This window comes from Danio rerio, chromosome 15 (genome assembly GCF_049306965.1).
Source record: "Danio rerio strain Tuebingen ecotype United States chromosome 15, GRCz12tu, whole genome shotgun sequence".
NCBI lineage: Eukaryota > Metazoa > Chordata > Actinopteri > Cypriniformes > Danionidae > Danio > Danio rerio.
Genome location: NC_133190.1, coordinates 44,531,150 through 44,550,572, shown reverse-complemented (window position 1 = coordinate 44,550,572; position 19,423 = coordinate 44,531,150). Strand labels below are relative to the sequence as shown.

Sequence of the window (19,423 nt, the reverse complement as noted above, 5' to 3'; positions counted from 1 at the left end):
CCAATGCCTGATTATTAAATCATTAAAATAACTATAATTAAATGAAATATTCTTTAGAATAAAATATAATGTGTTCTTTGGAACAGTGTACTTGCATTGTGATTCTATTATGTTGTCAATCTGGCGTTATATAATAACTTAAAATGACAATAATATCATTTATTGTGATATATTTTGGTGCAATATATCGCACAACAAAAATTGATATTGTGACAGGCGTAATCACAGATGATTTCATACTAACACAGTTGGCCAATTATATGCAGAGCTTTTACTTTTGATCAGGTATTTTAAATAAACTCCCTCCTAAATTGCATGTAAATCAAAGCTGCGGTTGGACACTTTACCATTCACAAGTTCTCTTCTTTTCCAAATGGGTGGGTCTTGGACAGAATATATGTCACAAATGTGCATTTTCAGTGAAGTTTTAATACAAAATGGTTCATTTATTTGAAAAATGTGCTTTAAGGTTTGGAATGTGGCAGTATATACAGATGTTAATAACAACATTCATGATACGAAAATGAATAAGTCCTAAAAACTATGTAAAATAAAAACAGAAAAGCACACAAGATCTGTAAGAAATGTGTCAGGACAACATGACTAAAAACAGGACATTCTGCTAACAGTATTTCATTGAGAACTTATCCAGGATGTCTAATCGAGATGCATGATGGAAATAACATCCAGTTCCCCATCACTGCAGGAATAAAGTGGCGAAGTGCCCTAAATCTATTACAATTATTTAAGAAATGTGACCTGAAAATGACATTTTTAGATTTAAAAAATAAATAAAAATAGTACACCACTGGGATTGTCATAATGATCACTGACTTATAAAGGCAAGAGGTGTTTCAACAAGGGAAGTTTGTTTGTCTGGGTTGGTGGTGTGCTTTTTAAACAGTCCTTGACATCAGCAATGCACATTTAAAACAGTCAGATGTGCATATTCACACAGCATCTTAAAATCTCATTCCTAATGATTACTGTAAACATGTTTCCTTCAGTTTGACTCTCTGTGACAAGCAAAGTGTACCGAGCGCTGTGCAGTTACAATTATTTGCTCCATAGACCCGACACTACATCAAAAACAATAGTAGTGCTCGTTCTTAAAGCAACAGTACATCCAAAAATATACATTCTACTTTTTTTTAACCTTAAAGGGATAGTTAAACCTACAAATTTAGATTCTGTCATCATTTGCTCACCCTCCACTCATCCATATTAAACACATGAGAAGATATTGTGAAGAATGTTGAGGGAAAACAGCCGTTGACTTCCACAGTATTTGTTATTCCTACTTGTGTGAGTTAATGATGAGTAAATTTTCATTTCTGGGTGAACTATCCCCTTTCATGTCGCTTTAAATTGCTTTCAATCGAGGAACAAAAAAGTAGAACTTTTGAAAAATGTTCATGCTGCTCTTAATCCACGCACTGAAAGAGAGACATGCAGAAACTAGCACCTTACTCTTAGGAAGATATTGCATAAGAATCAAAGTGATTTGGAGGATGATATTGTGCTTATTTTTTTCACTTTTTCCATTAAATCATCCCTAAAATCGGCTTTTTGTGCTCCACAGGGGCGTTAAAACTACACGAAGGAGCAAATGATAGCAGAATTGTATAAAATATTTGAGTAGCATATTGCTTCCTCACTGTCAGTCAGTCACGTTCACATATTCTACAGTACAGTTTGGTGGCAGGCCTGCTGATAACTCGTCGCATTAACAACACTAAACATATCCTTCCTCACAAAGGACAGGAAATTACCCAGAGGGCACAGCGGCTGAGTCGAGCGGCGATTGTGTTCGCGGCAGAAGGCTGTGTCGAAGGTCAAATCCTCTCCATTATAAAGTACACGAATGAACATATTGTCCAGCTTTCTATCAGACCTTCTCTCTTTCGTTTCAGGGCTACTCCACAGTTCAAACACCAGCCGCGCTGCAAACTTCGGAAATCCTGCTCCCTCCAAACCAAGTGCACTTAGCAGTGGTGCCATTGTTACGTCATGAGCCGATGCTAATGCAAAAACCGCGTCTTCTTTACTTTTGCGCATTTGAGATCCCCTGGCGATTCTCTCTAATCGTGCTGCGCTACGGTTAAGGTATGGATGTGCTGCGAGCACAGCATAACGCCGGTAAAGCCCCGCCTCCCGACGCTCAAGTTCGTCATCTTTCTGTTGCCTACGAATCACAGCAAAGTGCTCCAATGTAAGACACGCCCCCTCATCTGGAGCGTTTGATGAAGTCTGTGTGCTGGAGCACGGAAAGGGAAGCCCGTGGCAAAAGTGACACAATAATGCATCCACCGGATTGGCCGCCCTCAGCGTTTTCGTGGCCACACCCAATGTTTTGGCCATCGTGACGTAAGTGCGTTCCAGTTCTGCGTCTGCGATTCTTTGGCGATACTGCCTGCGCTGCTCCTGGTCGAGGTAGCGATTACGGGCAGGACAGTCACACGATTGGCCGCAGAACAGCGTACTCCACTGCTGTCGCACAGTCAGCCGCGACCAATCGAAATGCGGCAGAAAACCGAACAGGAAGGCCAGTCCGCTCTGAAGGGTGCGGCTTTTACCGGTAGTCTCCACCCACAACTGCCGAGGCAACCAATCAGCAGCGAGCAGATTGTGACGGCTGATGTAGGCCTGGCGAAGATGATCGCCGTTTTTTAATTGCTGCACGACTCCTGAGGAAGAAAGAAAGAAAGAAAGAAAGAAAGAAAGAAAGAAAGAAAGAAAGAAAGAAAGAAAAAGAAAAAAGAATAAAAGAAAGAAAGAAAGAAAGAAAGAAAGAAAGAAAGAAAGAAAGAAAGAAAGAAAGAAAGAAAGAAAGAAAGAAAAAAAAGAGAGAAAGAAAGAAAGAAAGAAAAAGAAAAAAGAATAAAAGAAAGAAAATGAAAGAAAGAAAGAAAGAAAGAAAAAAAAGAGAGAAAGAAAGAAAGAAAGAAAGAAAGAAAGAAAGAAAAAAGAAAGAAAGAAAGAAAGAAAGAAAAAAAGAGAGAAAGAAAGAAAGAAAGAAAGAAAGAAAGAAAGAAAGAAAGAAAGAAAAAAAAGAGAGAAAGAAAGAAAGAAAGAAAGAAAGAAAGAAAAAAAAGAGAGAAAGAAAGAAAGAAAGATAAAAGAAAGAAAGAAAGAAAGAAAGAAAGAAAGAAAAAAAAAGAGAGAAAGAAAAAAAAGAGAGAAAGAAAGAAAAAAGAAAGAAAGAATGGAAGAAAGAAAATAAAAGAAAAAAAGAAAGAAAAAAAAGAAGTCAGTTGCAGTTTTTGTGTGGAGTTTGCATGTTCTACCTGTGTTGGCGTGGGTTTCATCCGGGTGCTCCGGTTTCCCCCACAGTCCTAACACATGCGCTATAAGTAAATTGATTAAACTAAATTGTCCATATTGTATGAGTGTGAATGGATGTTTCCCAGTTCTGGGTTGCAGCTGGAAGGGCATCTGCTGCATAAAACATATGTTGGATAAGTTGAAGGTTCATTCCACTGTGACAACCCCTGTTTAATAAAGGGACTAAGCCAAAAAGAGAATGAATGAAATTAAGTGACTGAGCAAAATGTACTGTTTTAAAACCACTGATGATGCTTCTTTCAAACTTAAAATAAAACATGGCCTTTTAGAGCATAAAAATCAGCAATAAATTAAAAAATATGGTAAAATAATCACAATAAATAACATTTGTATTCTGACTAATTGTATTTTTTTAAGAGAAGACGAATAAAAACCTTAAATAAGTGCATTAATTTATTTTATTTTCGGCTTAGTTCCTTTATTAATCTTTTTTGCCACAGCGGAATGTACCGCCAATTTATCCAGCATATGTTGCCCTTCTAGCTGCAACCCATCTCTGGGAAAAAATAAGTGTATACATATGTATTAATATATATATATATATATATATATATATATATATATATATATATATATATATATATATATATATATATATATATATATATATATATATATATATATATACATATCAATTGAGGATATATTGTTAAACTTTTATAGACTAAACCAAATATTCAAACCCGTGCCCAATATAGCCATGGAAACAGACTTTTCAAAAGGTCTTTTAATGTCTTCCACAGCTATATATTTATATTACATAATATATATTTCAAAACTCTGATTGGTTACCTGTCTGTGTGAGCTCTCCCATTTCACAGGTGCTGTGACTGGGTAATCGAGGCAGAGACCCCAGAGATGCATCCCAGTGGCCACGCCCACCGAGAGCCATGTGACTAATGAAGGAGGCCAAGAGGGGGTGAGAGGGTTTTCTGCAAAATCATAAGCATAAAAGATGTGTTTTATTACAAGTTACTTTGAATAAATTTCATCTGACAAGCATCATTATTATAACATGCAAGGTTAGCAATGCAATGTCATTTCAATATAAATCCACAAGGGGGAACCATAATAACAGGGATTTCAGCTGGAAAGCACTTTGAATTTGACAAGTTACCCTACATTTTAGACTTAGTACATCTTTAGTAGAACATATGATTGATTAATAAAAGCTGATTAACATTTTTGTTTATAATAAAACTGCAAAATCAATAAAAAGAAAGCTGCTTTAAAAAAAATAATAATAATATTAATGCTTGTCTACTGCTTGAGATAATAGTATGTGCCTATATATTGTAAATAATGCAACTACATAAAATATGCATCATTTGATTTATTAATGCGCATATCTAATGCTAATGCTAGTTTAATCCAAGTAAATGAAATGATCTCTTTTTAATAAACTTTTCAATACATTTAAAATAAAAGTTAAAAAATTAAAGTAATAATAAAAATAAAATAAAAGTTAAAAAATAAAAATAATAATAAAAAAAAAGATAAATGCAAAATAATATTTACAGCATAGTGAAGCACTGTATGTTCTATCTAACACAATTGGTACTTTTTTTTTACTATTTTATAACAAGATTTCAGAAGAGAGCTCTAGGTAGGATGCCAGATCACCTTACTTTTTAATTATAATGCATCTTTTTCATATATAAGTCAGAGCTTTGTGGTCAAATTAAGTCCTAGATATGTCCACAAATCACACCTCTCATTGTATGTCTACCTCTGGATAGCATATTTAAGCGTATGTGAAGAACTGGAGCGTGATGAACAGAAAAACAGAAGGATTTATGCTTGAGGATTACTTTTATAATGCATAAATCTCAGACATCAGGGGAATATTATGGGTGGCTGCGCGTGATTAATCATTCTTGGAAATCATGGACAAAATCACTTCTCATGCCGTTGGTTCCAATAATACAGTGTTATTTTAGAGCACATTACAGTGACTGTTCAAGGTTGCCATAACCACGGCGACGTGCTTATGAAAGGATAAATGAAATATTAATCAGATAACGACTCGTAAACTGCATGCCCGGACAAACGTTATAAACATAAGCCTGCGTTTACAGCAGTTACTGGTGGTTATCAAAGCATCCTCTAAAGCAGGGGTTCTCAACTGGTTTGGCCATGGGACCCACATTTTTACATAGTCATCAAGCCCCGACACAAATTTTTAGGAACTAAAATTTAATACAATTTTAGGAATAATAATTATTTTGTATTTATTTGTTAACATACATAAATAGTGACAGATAAATCATAAGACATTCACCAAGACTTACAAATAAACAATATTTTATTGCTGCCATTTAAAAAAAAATGGATCAAATTATAGAAATATTACAAAGTTAAAACGACAAATACTGTAAACAGTGGTTGGGGTGAGGAAATGTTCAGTTACCATGAACTAAACTGAACTGTTAATTAAACATCTTGTCTGGTTTCTAATTTCGTTTTAATTTAGAAGGTTTCATGCTCTCTTATGAGAGCAGCTCACTACATATAGCACTGAGGCTTTAAAGGGCACCTATGGTGAAAAATCTACTTTTCAAGCTGTTTGGACAGACATGTGTGTAAGTATAGTGTATATACCAGGGGTCAGCAACCCGCGGCTCTTTAGCGCTGCCCTTGTGGCTCCCTGAAGTTTTTTCAAAAATGTTCAAAAAGATGGGGAAGGTTAATATATATTTTTGTTTTAATATGATTTCTATAGGAGGACAAACATTTTTAACGTTTTCAAATGCTGTAAAAGTGTCTAGAATTAATATTTAATTTCAACATTTCTGTCGACGAAGATTTGCGTCATAGCCTGCGACACAGGTTTCTATCAGCAGGGCGGGATGCCGGGCAGGTGGCTGTTGTAAACAAACCGGGAGATAATAAAGCATGGAAAACCGTTCACAGATGGTCACTACATGAAGGAGTCATTCATCAACATATCAGTCATCAACATTCAACACTTCTCTCCGCTAAGACAGTGAAGGAAAGGGCTATTAAAATGGCAGGTAACATCACCGATCAGCAAACCAAGGACATTAATTCAGTGCCAGCATACTCAATTGCCTGTGATGTGGCCGATATTCAATGCACTTTTATGCAGGTATGTGAACTCTGATGGGCCACAAGAAGAAATGATCAAATTAATATCACTGAAAGAGGCTGTGCTGAAGTGTTTAAATGACAACGAAATAAACACCAACCACCTGATTTCAGTGGCTATTTAATCATGAAGGCTCATTATGTATTTGTAGCCAACTTAGTCATTTTTATAGTAGGCTAATATAGCTACTTCATTATAAGGCTTATATAAGGCTTTACATTTTTTTGCGGCTCCAAACATATTTGTTTTTTGTTTGTTTTTTTGGTTAATATGGCTCTTTCAACATTTTGGGTTGCCGACCCCTGGTATAGACCTTCATATTGGTGTGATATAAACACACACAAAAAAAAAAAACTCCTTTGTTTTTTCAACATATAAACGGTGGACCAATTGGAGCGGTTTTCAGACTGACCGCAACTTGACGTAGGAGAGCAATCCCCCCGCCTACCAATATTGATTGACAGCCTCGCGTCACAATCATATCCTCAGTTTCTTGTTGCACGTCCGCCATTTTCAGCATGTGAGTCAAAGCGATATCACTAAAGGAACACCTGCGATCTATTTTTTGATGAAAAGCTCATTGGGCTCAACACAAGGTCAATATTCTCCACCGTATCGCTGTAATCGGAATTAATGCTTGTACCTTTTGCGTGGAGCCGTGCATTTCGGAGTTCTGGACGTGGGTTTCTGTCGGGGTGCACGCAGGGGAGCTTCGGGTTGGCGGCTCGGCGGCCGCGTGGCTGTTGTGTTTGCCCTGATGGAGGCCTGTGTTTGGAGTTGCGTGGCGCAACGATTCGGGACACTTCATGCTTATGCCGCGCAGAGTGTCTGATGTGCCGTGTCGCGGCACATTCGGTGCCTCAGTCAAAGTTAATTCAGTGTGTGTGGTTATTAGTCTCAGTGAACAAGCTCAGCACTTGTACACCGAGACTATACAGAGACACAAATGATTTTGTACTCTCTGCTTGGTCTGTGTCTGAGTAGTAAATGTACGGCTGAATGCTCATCCTAGCTTAGCTTCTCTCTCTCTCTGTCTGTCAGCTTGTCTGTTGCAAACACAGAGCGTGGGAGCTCTTGGCTCCGCCCCCTTGTTACGTTGGGCGGGAAGCCGAAACTGTGAAGCAACACGCCCTTTAAACAGCAAACTGTGTAAACACCCCCAACATGACACTTTTTAACACATTATAATAAAAACATCTGAACTGTGTGTTGAACTGAACCTAAACTGGCACACTCAGAAAAAGCATAATATATATATTAAATCATAAAAAGGGGTAAACGATGTGCCCTTTAAGTCTTTTTTGTCGTCAATATATGTATACCCATACTTTACATATTCGGGGTCGTATTTCCGCTTCGACATATTAAATGAATATGTAATTAAATGGAATTTCATATGTCAAACGGTAGGGTTGTCGTGCACGAATTTCAAAATAAAAGTCCGATATAAGCAAAACAAATTAAAAATTAAACTTTTGTTGTTTTTTTGAACACACACTCCGCGACCCACTGAAAATGTTCCCGCAACCCACCAGTTGAGAAACACTGCTCCAAAGTGATGTCAAGTTAGTTTTGATCCCTTTTAAATTCACTTTAAAATGATGCATCATGCAGTCTTTCATTATATATTACATATGACAGATAAAGACAAGACGAAGGATTGAAAAATACAATGACAATAAGAATACGTTTATGTTACATAGCGCCTTTCCAGTGCTCAAGGAGGCTTTACAAGATGATAACAAAGTAAAATAAATAAATAAATAAATATCCGAGAAGAAAGAGAAACAGATGTGCAGAAGTCTGAATCTACATTTGCTGACCGACAGTTTAAGCTACTTATGGCCCGACAATATTTAATTGGATTAACATTTTTTAATTTCATGCCTAACTCAGAATATAAAAATACATATAACAGGTGCTGTAACTTATCTTTATTTATTTATGATTTGGTTATGGGTAAAACAAAGACCATGCGGGTCAGGCAGTTGAAACGGTAGACTACAAATAATTAATCCATTATAAATTAATTAATTATTCATAAATAATTAATTCACCACCGCCTACAATGATGATGCCATCATCCATCTCGATGTTTCACATTAGACATCGTACCATGCCAAATTAGTCAACATCACCCAAAACCCTAGTATATCATCAGATGATTTAGATGAACATGTACCTCTTTTCTGACAGGATGCAGTCTATAGTGGGTTTCTTGGTTTTGGGGATGGAGTACAAAGGAAAGCGGTCTCCATGTCGAATCATGACCTGGACCGACAGCAGCTTGTAGTCAGGCGGACAGTGACCTACGACCCACACAAATACATCAACATACGTCTGAAAGAGTGTTTGAGAAGGTAAATCTGTGTGTGTTTCTTACCCTCCCAGCCGTGTTCGGTCAGGTTGGGGTAATTGCAGTACTGGTGTGTGTCTCTGATGGGGTCCGGGGCCGGAGGATCTGTATGTAGGACTGGATTCACACGCTTTCGGCTTTTACCAGCTGACCTTTGCTCCGCCACCGGATTGGTAGGAATGAGGTGCACTGGGGAAAGAGAGAAAGGACTAGTCATTAAACACAAGCACACACACAGTTTTTCCAGCTTCCTCAGTTCTGACCTCATTGAACAAACATTGAGAGTGGACAGAGCTGCGGATTGTTGAATTTTTTTCTGGGCACAGCTTTGGTGATGTGGGCTGGGGGCGGAGCCTGAGAGGATGATTGACAGATGAAAACACGAGACCAGCATCTAGATTCTACTGGACATTTTAGCTGCATATTTGTATTTTTACGTGCACTAATGCAATTTATAAAGAGTCTTTTGTATTATTATTATTATTTCTTTGAGTAAAAATGGTGTTGTGCTATGAAAACAAAACCAAAAACCAGCCTTCAGCCTTTATAAAACTAGTCGAAAAGCTACGCCAGGATTGGTTACATATGCTACAGAAAACTAAATAGTTAAATAAAGAAAAATTGTGTATTAATAGTTTTTTCACACACACAAAATATTAATAATAATAATTTGACTAATAATATAAACTATAAAAATATCAGTAAATTATCAATTTACAGTATTGTGTGATTCATTTTACCCACCGTGTATTTCTGCTTTTGAATTTCATTAAAGGTGTAGTATGTACGATTGACACCCAGTGGATGAAATAGGTATTGCACTCCTGGATCAAAACACATTTTCACTCGGCTCCTACTCTGAGGAGTCCAATCAAGCGCAGGTTGCCAGATTGACACGAGTGTGCCTGGCTATCGAGCCTAGGACTGATTTAAGGCTGATTGGAACCATTTTTTAAATTTTTTTTTATAAAACCAACGGCACATGATAGAATAACCATTTTCCATACTAAAAAGAGTTTTTGTCCAAACCAACACTTGAAATTTCTATTTTAGAAACGGCTTCTATTTTTAAAGGTGAACAACAATTGCCTCAGGTACTCATGTGCTTTATTCAGTGTTAAATGCTAACAATGTGAGTTTGAATGCCATTTTACACGACATTTAAACTACTCTATATATTATTTCTTATGTAATATATAGTCTCAAGCTACTCTCTATAAATTATTTCTTATGTAATATATAGTCTCAAACTACTCTATATTAGTTCTTATGTGATATATAATGTCAAACTACTCTATATATTATTTCTTATGTAATATATAGTCTCAAACTACTCTATATTATTTTATGTAATATAAAGTTTCAAACTACTGTATTATTTTTTATGTAATATATAATGTCAAATTGCTCAATATATTATTTCGTATGAAATATATATATTAAAACTACTCTATATATTATTTATGTAATATATAGTCTCAAACTACTCAATATATATAATTTCTTATGTAATATATAGTTTCAAACTACTCTATATATATTATTTCTTATGGGATCAATAATGTCAAACTATATATTATTTCTTTTATACTATATAGTCTCAGACTACTCTTTATACATTATTTCATATATACTATATAGTCTCAAACTTTTCATATATATAATTTCTTATGTAATATATAGTTTAAAACTACTCTATTTCTTATGTAATACATAATCTCAAACTATTCATATATATATATATATATATATATATATATATATATATATATATATATATATAATTTATGTAATATATAATGTCAAACTACTCAATAAATATTATTTATTATGTAATAATAATGTAGTTTCACACAACTAAAACGCTATTAAACATCACTTAGTTAAACTGCAGAGTTGAATTTTCAACATCAAAAGTCAACAAAGCAGATCACAAGGCCTCATAAAGCTACTCATAACCGTAAATAAACCACAAAAACACCTGTGAATTGTAAATACAGAAACTGTTAATTAAATTGCTTTACATTGTGAGCAGATCTCAAAGACAAGAGCTACTAACACAACTCTGCATGCATTTTTGATAGCATAATGCACATAATAGTTTGTTTGTGTGATGCATTTACAATTTTAGTTGTTATACATTTTATCTTCTATATAACAATACAATTTGACAAATTCAAGCATAGTCACTCTAAAGCGCTAGTTATAAATGATAAAAACTGCTGACATAATAATAACAATGGCTAAACTCCTACACAAATGAAAAGAATTGATTAAAACTGCCAACATAATAATAGTAGCTAAACTGCTCAATAATATTAAGCACTTTAATGAAAACTTCTTAAACCAGCAACTGTTTGAAACTCACCAGACAGAAGTATAACGGTTAGCTGGTTTATACGCAGGGAGGTGGACATTGTGGAGATGTTAAAGCCAATACGTTGAGGTGTGCAGCTCATACTGGTTTTAATTCAGCATCAAACTCCATCCCTCCTCTAAAATCTGAACGACCAATCATGCATTAGCTCGAGCTCACAACCAATCACATTAGAGCTCCGTACAGAGGCCGACCGCACAAAGAGCTCTTTGTAGTTTCAAGTCTGAGTTTAGTGTACTGAAAGAATCACACACACCTAAACACAAATACAATAGAGAGAAATCAGAGAGTGCAGACAGTGTTTATACCGCAGAGCGGTCAAGGCTGATATTGTGCGTCATGCTGGCAGAGTGTATTACAAGCGATGAAACTTCACTGAGATGAGAAGTGCTCCTCTTTCATCCCTCACTCCTCTCTTTCTCATTCTCAATGTATGGCCTCTTTCTCTCCAGCTGCTTGTTAGTCTCTACAGACCTGGAGCCTCTTTCTTTAAAACTACATCAGTCATGCTTGAGTGAGCCGAAGTAAAGAGAGAGAGGAGGAGAGGTCGGCTAATTTAAGACGCAGTTCTGTCCTACATTCAGACAGCTTTTCAGCTCTACGCTGAGACCACCACAAAAGAGGAAATGAATTAGTTATGACCTCACATGGGGTGAAATGAAATAGGCAACGTGAGGATGGTAGCCACAGAATGATTGCATTTGTGCAACTCGCCTCACAACAAAAAGTATACGTGTGTTTAAGCATTGAAGACACTTAAAATGTCATGATCAAATCTGCAGAATTTGGCAGAGTATATAGTTTCAAAGTACTTTATATGTAATTTCGTATATAATATATAGTTTCAAAGAACCCTATGTACTATTTCTTATGTAGTATAGTTTCAAAGTACTCTATACAATATTTTTATGTAATATATATAGTCTCAAACTATTCTCTATATATTATTTTTATGTAATATATAGTCTCAAACTACTCTGTATATATTATTTCTTAAGTAATATATGGTCTCAAACTGCTCTCTATCTATATATTATTTCTGATGTAATATATAGTTTCAAATTACTCTATATTATTTCTTATGTAATATATAATCTCAATCTACTCTCTACATATTATTTCTTACGTAATATATAGTCTCAAATTACTCTATATATTATTTCCTGTGTAATATATAATCTCAATCTACTCTATATCATTTTTATATAATATATAGTCTCAAACGACTCAAACGAAGATATTATTTCTTATGTAATATAGATTCAAATTACTCTATATATTATTTCCTATGTAATATATAAACTCAATCTACTCTCTATATATTATTTCTTATGTAATATATAGTCTCAAACTACTCTACATATTTACTATGTAATAGTCACAAACTACAATATGTATTATTTACGATGTAATATAGTCTCATACTACTCATATATATATTTCTTATGTAATATATAGTTTCAAAGTACTATATATATTATTTCTTATGTGGTCTTGTTTCAAAGTACTCTTATTTTTTCTTATGTAATATATAGTCTCAAACTACTCCATATATTTCATGAGAATTAATATATTTAGTCTCCAACTACTCTCTACATATTAATACTCATGTAATTATATAGTCTCAAACTACTCTCTTCATATTTATGTATTATATAATCACAAACTACTCTATATATTATTTACTATATAATATATAATCACAAACTACTCCATATATTATTTACTATGTAATTTATAGTCTCAATCTACTCATATATTATTTTATGTAAAATATAGTTTCAAAGTACTCTATATATTATTTCTTTTATAATCTATTGTTTCAAAGTACTCTATATATTAATACTTATGAAATAGATAGTCTCAAACTACTCTCTACATATTAATTCTTATGTAATATATAGTCTAAAACGACTCTCTACATATTAATTCTTATGTAATATATAGTTTCAAACTACTCTCTTCATATTTATGTAATATATAATCACAAACTTCTCTATATATTATTTACTATATAATATATAATCACAAACTACTCTATATATTATTTACTATGTAATTTATAGTCTCAATCTACTCATATATTATTTTTATGTAAAATATAGTTTCAAAGTACTCTATAATTTCTTTTATAATCTATTGTTTCAAAGTACTCTATATATTGATACTTATGAAATATATAGTCTCAAACTACTCTCTACATATTAATTCTTATGTAATATATAGTCTAAACGACTCTCTACATATTAATTCTTATGTAATATATAGTCTCAAACTACTCTCTTCATATTTATGTATTATATAATCACAAACTACTCTATATATTATTTACTATATAATATATAATCACAAACTACTCTATATAATATTTACTATGTAATTTATAGTCTCAATCTACTCATATATTATTTTATGTAAAATATAGTTTCAAAGTACTCTATATATTATTTCTTTTATAATCTATTGTTTCAAAGTACTCTATATATTAATACTTATGAAATAGATAGTCTCAAACTACTCTCTACATATTAATTCTTATGTAATATATAGTCTAAAACGACTCTCTACATATTAATTCTTATGTAATATATAGTCTCAAACTACTCTCTTCATATTTATGTAATATATAATCACAAACTACTCTATATATTATTTACTATATAATATATAATCACAAACTACTCTATATATTATTTACTATGTAATTTATAGTCTCAATCTACTCATATATTATTTTTATGTAAAATATAGTTTTAAAGTACTCTATAATTTCTTTTATAATCTATTGTTTCAAAGTACTCTATATATTGATACTTATGAAATATATAGTCTCAAACTACTCTCTACATATTAATTCTTATGTAATATATAGTCTAAAACGACTCTCTACATATTAATTCTTATGTAATATATAGTCTCAAACTACTCTCTTCATATTTATGTATTATATAATCACAAACTACTCTATATATTATTTACTATATAATATATAATCACAAACTACTCTATATATTATTTACTATGTAATTTATAGTCTCAATCTACTCATATATTATTTTTATGTAAAATATAGTTTCAAAGTACTCTATAATTTCTTTTATAATCTATTGTTTCAAAGTACTCTATATATTGATACTTATGAAATATATAGTCTCAAACTACTCTCTACATATTAATTCTTATGTAATATATAGTCTAAACGACTCTCTACATATTAATTCTTATGTAATATATAGTCTCAAACTACTCTCTACATATTAATTCTTATGTAATATATAGTCTAAACGACTCTCTACATATTAATTCTTATGTAATATATAGTCTCAAACTACTCTCTACATATTCTTATGTAATATATAGTCTCAAACAATATGCCATTACACAAACGAGACCCAGGTAATGAAGTATTAAGCGTTTCTTCCAAAGAAAAGCCTGTCTAAGCAAAATGCTAGTAGTCATCTTAAGCTCCACTGATGCTCCACCTCTTTGCCCTTTTTTGGGCATGCACCCCCAATCGGTCCTATAACGTTCGACAAAATGGCGATGGTTGGCAGTGCCTACTTGTAGCTTCATTTGCTCTCTTCACACACTTATGGGTGACGTCACTGATACTACGTCCATATCTTTTACAGTCTATGAACCAACCTCAGTGCCTGATAGCTGGTCCCCTTTTGCTACACTAGCATGAAGTGTTCAGCATAACTCCTCCCCTTTTTCTATTAGTTAGCATGAAGTGTTTACCATTACACCCTTCTGGTTATCGGTTGACTTCCAAAGTGATTTTTTTTTACCCTAGAAACCAGCATTTTTTTAAACATCTTCTTTTGTGTTCAACAGATGAAAAAGTCATAAAGGTTTTAAAACACATAAGGGAGGGTAATCGATGAGGTCATTGTCATTTTTGGGTGAACTACCCCTTTAGTTAAGGAATTTGTGATACGTTATAACACTGCAATGATAGTGACTGTAAGAATGACAAAGGTCAGCGCTTTATTATAAACAAGCACAGATGTATAAATCCTGCTGCTCAGACTTGAGATGTGATTGGCTGTGATGATACAGAGGGTGGGCATTAAGAGGATTTCTGCCCAATCCCTGCATACCTTGCCCAAAAAAATGTCAGTTTGGTTTTATCCGAGTTGGCTTAGCAAATTCCTACCATCTGTGCTGGTAAATGACTAAAGTAGCAGGATTTCCCTGTAGCTGTCGCTGTGACATCTGCTGATATCTGTGAGGCTGAGAGAGAAAACCGCAGTCCCCAGCGGAAGAGGATTTTCAGTCAAGGACACCGGACATTGGGGTCTAATCTAAACATAATCTGTCTCAAAAGCCAATCTTACTGAGGCATTTATCAGAAAAATACACATATATTCCTCTACTGCAAATCACATTCTCACTCATGACTTTCCAGGGTTTTAGACTGCTCGCTTTCACCCACATTTCCCTCATTTGCTGATTTCAGAGTCTGCGTTTAGACTGACCAGAAGTGAAGTGTCATCAAAGTGTCATCTGGTGGGCCCCAACTTCTTCAGTTCACAAGCTCATGCAAACATTCTCAGGTCAGAGAATCTAAACTTCTTACTTACTCTTACTTCTTACTTCTTAAAGGCCCTGTTTTCACCTGGTGTTAGGATTAGTTTACCCAAAAATGAAAACAGGTCCAGACAGAATATGTAGACATTTATTTTATTTTTGCTATTTCTGTGGAGAATTGATGCATGATTTTGGAAGTATCAGCACTAAAGACGTAATATGGGCCATTCTTCAACTACAGGCACTTTTAGCCTTGTGAAGTTGAGTAAAAAAAATTTGTTCAAAATGAACGTAACACAGCCTCATAAGTTTAAACCATTTGTCTAGTTTTAAGATCTGTAAGAGGACAAACTTAAAATAAGAAGAGAAACATTTTTTTTCCGTCGTGAACTGAACAAATGTCAACTCCACATCTCAATATACAGCTTATTTCAAGATGAAATCAATTATGGCAGTCAAGCATTGTCTAAGATCATTTTTGTATGTAGTTTAACCAATCTTTCCACAATATATATATATAATAATGATTAATTTATTAATATATATAATAATTTAGATAATAATTATATAAACATTTGTCAATGAAATAAATTAGTTGTATGCTAAATTGTACACCTGTCACACCCTAAAATCTAATATTAATTTTGTTAAGAGCTTATTAGAAAATCAATAAACTGAATTTGTATATTAAATAAAGCATGAACTAATACATTGTAAACACACTTTTAATATGTGATAAAAACTTTTTAAATATTTTTTAAAATGTGTGGTGATGGAAATGACATTTCAGCAGTGTATTGTGAACAAATGAAAAATAGCTTTACTGATTAGCTTTGAATTGATGCTAGTCTTTCATGTATACAAAATACTCTTATTTACCTTAATTTTGTTTGGTACATCATGTTTGAAGGTACAACATGTTTGGAAATGACATAGAATAAATTAATTTCCTTATCAAGCAATATTTACCTTGATTTTTCTTCAAGTGTTGTTGATCAAACTATAAATACTTTCCATCTTGAACATGTTCTCAGATGGCACTATTCATTTTCATAGAAACCACCTAAATAATCTTTCACATAAACTTTTTAAAGCGACATTAGTGTTGTGGTGGAAATGACACTGAGACTGTGAAACAGCTATATTTTGTATAAAAAATAATATTGATAATAATCTCACATTAATTACTACAGATTATTTATTTCACTAGTGCTCAATTAGGATACATTAATAGATACCAGATAAATAATATTTTAAAATGCTATTTTCATTGTTTCAAACTCTGGGTGCGCGACAAGGTGAAAACTGATAATATGATGATAATAATAATAAAATGAAAAATATATAATAGAAAGCTAGTACATTTTTTAAAGGTCTATTGTTAGTCTGACAAAGAAAGAGGAATTTAAACAAAATAATATATATTTTTGGATATAAAAGTGCCTGTAGTTGAAGAATTACCCATTTATGAAATAAAAAATAATACCTTTTTAACTTTTTATTTAATGTTTACAATGCAGATCCAATTAGATCCACTTATTTGGTAAACGCAGCAAGTCTCTCATATGATATATCTACTAAAGGACAGAAAATATTAGTTCACAAACTGTATTGTAAATAATTTAAATAAACATTTTCCTATTAGTCAATAATAATATTGAAATGAATGTAAAAACTAAATAAATATAGGTTTTCGCACATTTACACAAGTAAATAGACAGGCTAATAAATAGACAAATGACTGGCTTCAAATCTGCAGATATCTGCGGATTTTTGCGCACACAGATTCCATGTGGGTCTACTCATCCCTCATGTTTTTCCAGTCCCGAGACCTTTGTTTACTGTACCATGGTATTTTTAGAGCACAACAACAAATTTCAGTACTATTGCATAATTGAAAGTACATTTGTGTAGCTATTTAAGTATCTATTATTGAAAACTCCACCAAAAACATATTCACGTATTTCCCTAAAGCTATTTCCATAGTATTTCCATAGTTTAGAGTACACAGACTAGGCCAGCACAATATATTGTTTCAGCATCGATAATGCAATGTGCGCATCCTAAATAGTCACATTGCAAGACCTGCAATGTAGAGTCTGAATTAAAGTAGACCAGGAGCTACAGAACACGTGAGTCACTGCTAAATTTAACCATAACTAGAGTAAAAGTTATTTGCATGCTTTTAAGGCCTGTGACTGAGCATTTCAAGAGAGTTTAAATCATTTGGGGACTAAAAAAATTGGATGTTTAGAGGTGTACACAATATATCGTTTCAGCATCGATAACGCAATGTGTGAATCTGCAATAGTCACATCGCAGGATTTCAAGAGATTTCAAGATAAATTAAACCATTTGGACAAAAGTTTTCTGCTTTAACAATTAGATTATATCTTTTAATTGGGTTTATATTCATACAATGAAGACACTGTTGTTTTACATTTGATTATTGAAATTCTACACTCACTGGCCACTTTATTAGGTACACCTGTCCAACTGCTTGTTAGCACAAATTTCTACAAAATGTTTCTTGAACATGACAATGAGTTCACTGTACTCAAATGGCCTCCACAGTCACCAGATCTCAATACAACAGAGCATCTTTGGGATGTGGTGGAACGGGATATTTGCATCATGGATGAGCAGCCGACAAATTTGCTGCAACTGCTTGATGCTATCATGTCAATATGAACCAAACTCTCTGAGGGATATTTCCAGTCCCTTGTTGAATCTATGCCACGAAGGATTAAGGCAGTTCTGAAGGCAAAAGGGGGTCAACCTGGTACTAGTAAGTTGTACCTAATAAAGTGACCAGTCAGTTTATGTATTTGTTTGCAATTTGCCACATTTATAAAGTGTACCTAATAAAGTGGCCAGTGAGTGTATATCGTTGAAAAACAAAATATCCCAATGTCAGTTTTATCCAATATTGTGCAGTTCCTACACAGACACTGTTTGTATTCTTCATTGAATTGCAATTTACTCATTTGCAGCCAACTGACAACTTTAACCCCTAAAACTGTGTTTAACTGACCCAGAGAATATCCCATGACCCTATATATAGCACACCTTCAAGGGAAATGCCTTTGTTTAGTGTGCTGAATGCAGCGTAATTGAGACCATATTCCCTCTGGAATTACAAAACACACAAAGGCACATACCAAGATGCAAATACAATCCAGCAGAGGAGGTGATATTCCCACTGACACACTAAACACACACACACAGTAGTCACTGGGGGAATTTGAGTCTATGTATGAATAGCTGTAAGTTCATACAAAGGAAATGCTGGTGAAATCATACAATGTGCTCACACACTTACAATACTGCAGGCTGAAACTCAGCACCGCCAGCAATGCGCCCACCACCAGCACCAGGATGAAACGGCTCCGTGCCAGCATTGTCCTGTGATCCGTTCAGACGTCTGTCCATCAGCCATACATGCGCAGCTCACACACTGTCACCTGGGAAATCAAGTGTACAGAAACTTAAAGGCATGATATGTACGATTTCTCTTCATTCATTTTCCAATGACCAATAGAGCAGTGTTAAAAATGTTACTGACTTATGTACAGCTGAAGACAGAATTATTAGCCCCCCTGTTTATTTTATTCCCCAATTTCTGTTAAACAGAAAGATTTTTTTCATCACATTTCTAAACATAATAGTTTAATAACTCATTTCTAATAACTGATTTATTTTA

The 19,423-nt window shown here is 33.7% G+C and overlaps 1 protein-coding gene across 3 annotated transcripts in view; it reads right to left on the bottom strand.

Annotated features, from left to right (window-relative positions):
- Positions 1-425: 425 nt before the first annotated feature.
- pxylp1 (2-phosphoxylose phosphatase 1) overlaps positions 426-19,423 on the bottom strand; it is a 31,357-nt gene continuing 12,359 nt past the window's right edge. The window contains exons 2-6 of one of the 3 annotated variants that reach the window (XM_005157794.5): positions 19,043-19,184; positions 8,838-8,999; positions 8,637-8,763; positions 4,138-4,277; positions 426-2,687 (exon numbers count right to left, since the gene is read on the bottom strand). In XM_005157794.5, coding sequence (XP_005157851.1) covers positions 1,684-2,687; positions 4,138-4,277; positions 8,637-8,763; positions 8,838-8,999; positions 19,043-19,121 — 1,512 coding nt within the window. In that variant the 5' untranslated portion in view covers positions 19,122-19,184 and the 3' untranslated portion in view covers positions 426-1,683. 3 annotated transcript variants of the gene reach the window in all.